The sequence below is a fragment of the Panicum hallii genome, chromosome 1 (assembly GCF_002211085.1).
Source record: "Panicum hallii strain FIL2 chromosome 1, PHallii_v3.1, whole genome shotgun sequence".
Taxonomy (NCBI): Eukaryota; Viridiplantae; Streptophyta; class Magnoliopsida; order Poales; family Poaceae; genus Panicum; species Panicum hallii.
The window spans coordinates 46,745,117-46,751,972 of NC_038042.1; the positions used below are offsets into that span (position 1 = coordinate 46,745,117).

At 47.8% G+C, this 6,856-nt stretch overlaps 2 protein-coding genes across 2 annotated transcripts; both read right to left on the reverse strand.

Moving 5' to 3' along the window:
* Positions 1–641: 641 nt before the first annotated feature.
* On the reverse strand, positions 642–3,453 carry LOC112877196 (protein disulfide isomerase-like 5-3). Its single transcript, XM_025941418.1, has 5 exons — positions 3,082–3,453; positions 2,459–2,562; positions 2,008–2,378; positions 1,498–1,802; positions 642–1,251 (listed from the first exon to the last, which is right to left on the reverse strand). The coding sequence occupies exons 1-5, from the start codon at positions 3,316–3,318 to the stop codon at positions 1,015–1,017; spliced, it is 1,254 nt and encodes a 417-aa protein (XP_025797203.1). The 5' UTR covers positions 3,319–3,453; the 3' UTR covers positions 642–1,014.
* Positions 3,454–3,882: 429 nt separating this feature from the next.
* On the reverse strand, positions 3,883–6,064 carry LOC112877205. Its single transcript, XM_025941431.1, has 2 exons — positions 5,905–6,064; positions 3,883–4,403 (listed from the first exon to the last, which is right to left on the reverse strand). The coding sequence occupies exons 1-2, from the start codon at positions 5,975–5,977 to the stop codon at positions 4,189–4,191; spliced, it is 288 nt and encodes a 95-aa protein (XP_025797216.1). The 5' UTR covers positions 5,978–6,064; the 3' UTR covers positions 3,883–4,188.
* Between the last annotated feature and the right edge of the window lie 792 nt (positions 6,065–6,856).

A 6,856-nucleotide genomic window follows, 5' to 3' on the forward strand; every position in this document is an offset into this window, starting at 1 on the left:
AGGAGAGCCGGCCTGAGCATAAGCATGTTTGCCGATGATGCAGGCAATACTTCTTAATCCAGTCAAGCAGGAGGTCAACACTGTCAAAGAGATGCTAACCAGCATTAGGAAGGCACCTGGCCTCAGATAAAAGCTTCCTTGGTCGGGTTAGGAACTGGTTCAAGCTCCAATTCCAGGTCACTGTCATCGCCCTACCATGGTCAAGCAGGTGAACATAAGAACCATAGTAGCAGTAGGAAAGGAACTGCAGTTGTCAAATGATCTAGATCGCATCACTTGGCGATGGACTTCAAATGGAGAGTGCAGTGCCAAAGTTGGCTTTGCAGATTCAGCACACAGGATCATCAATTTGGAAGGCTCATGCAGAGGGCAAGCACGAGAGAATGGTCTTGTAGCCCGGTGTGTGTTCTGTGCAATCGAAGGCAAGAAACAGAATCAAGAGCAAGAGACAGCAACACATCTTGTCCTTCACTTCAGTTTTGGCAAAAGAGGTCTGGGGAAGAATTCAAGCATGGCCAGCAGGACTCGTTGAAGTGCCGGACCAGGAACAGGAGGTTATGGAATGGTGGCGGAAGTTGGCAAATCTGCCAATGCCCAAGGAAGACAAGGCGCACCAAAGCCATTGTTCTGATGTTCAATCTCTGGAAGTCGTTTTTTTACAGATAAAATGTTCAATCTCCAGAAGTCGTTTCTCTTAAGGTCTCAAATATAACAGATATACGTACAAGTGCCAAATAATTACAGGAACCGAGCATTGTACTAAGTTGCAACAGATTGTAATTTGACCAAAAGCGATTCTCAAGTGCAAGTCAAAAAAAATTTCTATGGCACAACAGAAATACAGGGAGCTCACAACTCTGCAGCAACATCTAAAACTGATCTTCCTCGATACATGTTAGATGATGAACTGGAAATTTTCCTCATCTGTCATCCCCCCCCCCCCCCCCTCAAAATAACCCTGCAGCCGCAGGAACAAAGACCTAGATTTTAACATTGCCGTGGTGTCCATCGCACTCAGTCTTGATGGGTCCTTCTTGGCCGCTCCTCCTCCTCGCCATGCCCAGAAAAATACATCAAAGCAACAAGAATGGCGACCAAGAAGATGAGAATGTAGATCGCATTTAGACCGAGCAGTGATGGGGAGCCACGGCCCACATTCTTCTTTATTGTTTTTCCTGACCTATATCCCTCTAGAAAACGACTAACTTGAGATCCATAGTCACCTTCTTCGAGCCTCTCTGAACCCTCAACCTTAAAGAAAAAGCATTTCAATCAATCACATATCACAAGTCCACAACTAAACAGACAAGCAAGATTGAGTAGTCAAATTTATCTATGGTCTGGGCATTTGGGTTGTAACTTGTGAATGAAAAAAAAACAAACGTAGCATGTAGACTACGTGCAAGAACAGATAAAATTACCTTTTCTATATGTGGTGAAATATATTATCATTAAAAAGAATCAACGGAAGCAAAAGAAAAACAATAATCTACTTACCACTTCGTACTCCTCTTTTGTGTCCCAGACAATAATCTTTGGCAGCTGAGAGCCCTTCACATCAAAAGTCTCAGTGAATTCCTCCCACTGCTTGACTCCCACAAATCCGAACACTAAATCATGGTTTGCATTGGCTGCAGACCTCAACACTTTTACCAACTGCGGTGCATTTTCATCCAACTCATCCTCCAAAATTGTAAGAACAACTTTCCTCCCATCATCTTTCAATAGCTTCACAGTCTCTCTATTGGTAGGCACGGTTAAAGGCAGTAGGGACTGCCTTATAAAATCTTCCAGAAAGGTTCCTGCATCCAAAATAAACTATTGGTATGTACATCAAGCTAGAAAAGTATGCACTACAAACACACAAGTATCTATGTTACCAAATCAATGACACATTTACATCATAAGAAATCATAGAATATAGAATGAATAGTAAGCAACAAAGGAATTTTTCCCTTGAACCACACATATCAAGAAGTGAATAGAGAGTGTTTATCCCAATCATACCTTCAAATGGACCATAGAACACACTCTGCTCATTATATTTTGGGTTAACAGAAACCAATGCCGGAAACTTGTCAAAATCATACAAGACCATCATATCCTCGGAGAAATCCTTTGCTGTTGAAAACCATGCTTTCTTCTTGTATTTTGCTCCATATTCAGCAATCAATGACTCATCCACCCCAAACCCGATAAACAATGGAAAATTGATGCCAGCGGCCTCAACGAAACTTTTGATTGATGAGTCTGACTCGAGAACAGAGACATCAGGCGCCACAAGCTTCTTAAGATTCTCAATGAGCAAATCAGCCTTCCTTGAATCTGTGTACTCAGATGGTACTCCGTGGTCAAAGAGCATCAAAGTTGGGAACCCACTGCATCCAGAAAACACAAAATGTAAGGAACTCTTTGGCTGTCTGGTAACCGAAGTACTCAAGTGAAGCAGGTGGCTTACTCGACTCCATATTTAGACCCGAGCTTCCTGTACTTGTCGGCATTTACTTTCGCAACTATGATAGGTGTGCTTAGTCCAGCCAGCACTGGAGCAGCTTCATCCAACTGTAGAAGACAAGCCAAGCGAATGCTTATCAGTTCACTTCAATTTCAACCTAAGTGGCCATCACAGAACAGAAAGACAGCATTGACACGCCTCTACGACTGTATTACATGCAAAGTGATGTTCCAGTTTGACAATCCAGGGAATGGGATATGGTTGTATGGATGCGCCGGTGACAGTATGACCCACATCCTCACATGGAGTTCAGATGGTGACACGGCCATGCCGTCCAGCTCCCTAAATCACTTGCTAATTTAAAGGGGAAGTCATCCAAATGATCTGCATTTCCCGGCTCTAATCTGCTCGAATTGTAGACCAAATTCCTCCGTGCAAGCTCCATCCAATTGACTTGAGCCGAGCAGACACACCTCAGCTATGTAATCCTAACAGTTTCTATCAACGCGGAAGATTCCAATGGCACCGAGAGGCGATACCACTCACTTACCTTCGATTCCCTAGTGAACCACTAAGCAAGCAGGTGCAGAGTAGGCAGCAGACACGCGGGGAGGGGATCGTTTTACCTGCGGGGCGAGGCGCTTGCAGTGGCCGCACCAGGGGGCGTAGAAGTCGACGAAGAGGTAGTCCACGGCGCGCACCGCCGCATCGAAGTTGCTCTCATCCAGCTCCACCACCGTCCCGTCCCGGGGGATCTCGAACTCCGCTGGCTCCCCTCCATCACCGCCCGCGCTGGCCACGCGGCCCGGCGGCAGCAGAGCGAAGAGGAGGACGAGGGGAAGCAGCAGCCGACGCAGCGCCATAGTTGCGCTCCGCTCCCGCTCCGGTCGATTCGATCTCGCCGCCTCTGCCTTGAGCGGAGGCGCACGTGGATGGGCTCGCGTTTGAACCGAGCTGCGGCCTAGAAGGCTAGACCACCCGCTTGACTGTGCCGCGCAGCAGGCGCCTCCAGAAGGAGAAGGCGTAACATTCTAGCCGCTGAAAAGCACAAACACAAAGCGAAGACGTAAACTCAAGAGCATGATGCTGCCCTCGCATATTCTAGTTTTTGAAAAGCGCACTCGTATATTCTAACGAGTCGTTACAGAATGCCAAGCCAAGACCACCACCGAAAGTGTTGCGAATACAATAGCCAACAAACATATTGCAAGCTAAACTTGTATCTTCTGCACGACTGCACTCCTAACCTTTATGCAAAGCACTCTCCACCGAAACTACAAAATGAGATGTGGACATTTGGGAGCTCACAAGGCAGCTCATCCATAGAGCAACAACTCTCAGCCAACAGCGGCAGCTGTGAGTTACTCTAATACAATGAATTATGGACCCACGGCACACTCAAGAGTGCAAATCTGAGCACACAAGCATAAGGAACATTTGATTCATTTAAGAATATATGGGAAAGCGGAAAAGAAAAAAATAGAATGTATTACAATATGGTTTCTGTCATTTCCACATCTTGGCAAAACTTCAGGCCACTGTATTATTAAAAGGGACAGCTGTTCCTACGTCAAAATCCAATAAGCAAAGGGCAAACCTGTGTAAAGAGAGAATAGAGAAATGAACAAGTAAAATTGAAGCTCCAGACTGAACTTCTCAAAATGCTATGGGAAAATGGGAAAAGAAATCTCATGGACAGGTATTTTAAGCTGTGCTGTCTTTGGTATTTCAAACTATGCGGAGGCAGTCTTCTTCTGCTGGAAAACAACTGCGTACACAGGGACTCCAACACCAGTGCCCACGGCAGCCAGCACGGCGAGGGAAACCTTAAGCTGCTGGTGCTTCATCCTGTGCAGGTTGTACATGTGCTTGGCATGGACGTAGTATGGCTCATCATGCATGTGCGCTCCCATCCGCCTCACTCCAGTGGAATGAAATCCACGAGAAGCTGAGAGAAACAACAGTGTCAGAGAAGTAAAACAACAGGAGCTTATATCACGCAGGAAGACTAGACTGCATGGTATATTTGATAAAGATATGGAACTTGAAGAGTATAATGACTAAAACGAACACATTAAATTAAGAGTATAATGACTAAAATGAACACATTAAATTCCTCGCAGCAAAAATTAACATATTAAAAAAACTGTATCCAAAGAATACAGCCAATATCTTCATGCCGCAAATTGCTTTGCCAACTCTAATAATGTTGCGCATTTCAACTTTTGAAGTAATGAATATAATGATGCAGTATGTTTAACACAGTGATGCAGATTGCATAGAGATAGCTGAGCATGAAAAAGTTGCACAGGGGTAATCTGATCTATACTCCTCTAGGCATTGAAAGCCAGATGAAGAATACAGATTAGTTACAAGGAGATGGTAGATAACCGCAATAACGTGGCAAATGGGCATTTTGACAGATAAAAGAATGTTAATGAATATTACACTTCAAGTGATGCAAAAATGAAAGTTTCATTTGAATAATATCTTTACAAAATAACACTTAAAGAGTTATGCAATAATGCATAGCACACACAGTGATAAACAAGAATGTTGCTTTTCCATGTGATCAGGATCAAAATTTACATCCATACAAATTATAGCAGCTAAAACCACTACACACCGCTAACATGCAAGTAGTAATATATTTTCTCTGGATTTTAGCATTTGATTACATATAACTAAAACATCAACGGATGACAAATCAATGCAGCAGGACCTAAAATGGAGCTTGTGAGTTGTACAGGCCCACAAAATCAGCTGATTGCTAATCAAACGACCCAATCCAACCTACAACAGTAAACAACCAACTGATCACCAACAATCAAGAGAGTAACAAAACGATAGCAAGCATAATTATACAGGCTTTAGATCTCGGAATTTATCCAAGATAGACCATTCATTTCAGAAGTAGCATTTGCCACCAATTTTAACAGGCCATGACACAATGCAGGCACCCTCCAATGCATCTAGAAAACAGAAGAGCTCGTGCTCGAGCAGTTCGATTCCGAGCTCAAACGAATTGCAATCTAGACTGATGTAGGGGAATCAAACATTTACCTCCTCCGTGGCAGAAACAAAAGGAGTTTATAAACTCCGTAAGTGGACGCAACCCCCCCCCCCCGTTTTTTTTCAGCGCTTCCTGTACTGTTCAGATCAAAATTCAGACTAACTACAATGGTCATTGGTTCAACTCCTGGTATAAGTTGGATCCGCGCTTCGCAAATAATCACATTCTCGTCGAAAGTTAAGCGAACATTTGAAGCTTGGCCACACAAATCGCACACCAAGGGAAAAGGAATCTTCGCACATACCATTCCCTTCCCAGGGACGAATGCGTCAGATGTAAGAGGGAAACAAGGCAATCGGATCCCGTGACAGAGGGAACCCGATCGGATCGCGGGTGAGCGGGGGAGGGTAAGGCCGTAAGGTTGGGCGGGTCTTACCGGGGGCGGAGGCGGCCTCGGTGGTGGAGACGAGGAAGCGGAGGCTGGCCCGTACCCCGTGGCTGAGCGCCATCGCTGTCGTCGTGTCCCTCTCTTCCGGTGGTCGCCGGCGGTGCGGTTCGAAGCCTCGAGGGACGAGCGCGTGCGCGAGGAAAGAAAAGGGAATGGAAAGGTCAGAGCTGAACTGGGTCCATGGGTTTGGTTGTAGCCTGCTGCGTGGGCCGTGTGGGCTCTCTACATGGGCCGGGCTAACGTACTGTCATGTCATCCGTATTGTTTGGCCCGTTTACGCCTGCAGCAAAATTCTCACGAAAATCCCTGCGCCCCGGCTCCTCGCCCACGGCCGGCCAGGCGCGGTCAGGGGAGATGGGGAAGCGAGTCTCCACGAGCGCGAGCGCTCACACGTAGGCGAGGAGCGCGTCCCGTCGCTGCTCGAGGGAGGACGGGTCCGGGAGGGAGGGCTGCTCGACCCCAGCGCGGAACGGAGGTCGCGCACCGCGCTGAGGTCGTCGTCGGCCACGAGCGCGAGCGGCCGCGCGTAGGCGAGGAGCGCATCCCGGCGCTGCCCGATGGTGTCCGCCTTCGCGCCGCCGCCTCACCTCCTCGGCGGTGCCGGGGCCTGCGGCGCGGCGCCCACGAACTGGGTCTATTCTCCCCGTGCATCGCCGTGACGGGCAGGCCGCAAGGAATTCCACGTCTCCCACAGCTATGTGTTCTCGTCCCGTGCCACCCCTGCCGCGGCTGTGCCCGCCTCACCGGTCGTGTTATCCTACACCCCGCCGCCCTCTGCCGCCGCCGCATCCGCGCCCTACGTGGCTGTCGACCACGGCGGGCGGGTGGTCCACGGGAGCCCGCTGGCTTCGTCTGGCTTTCTACTACTGTCACTTTCTTCGTTCGGTTGGCTGCTCCTGCGTGCTCGAACATTGATTCCGGCGCTAGGCTCGCCCAGGTC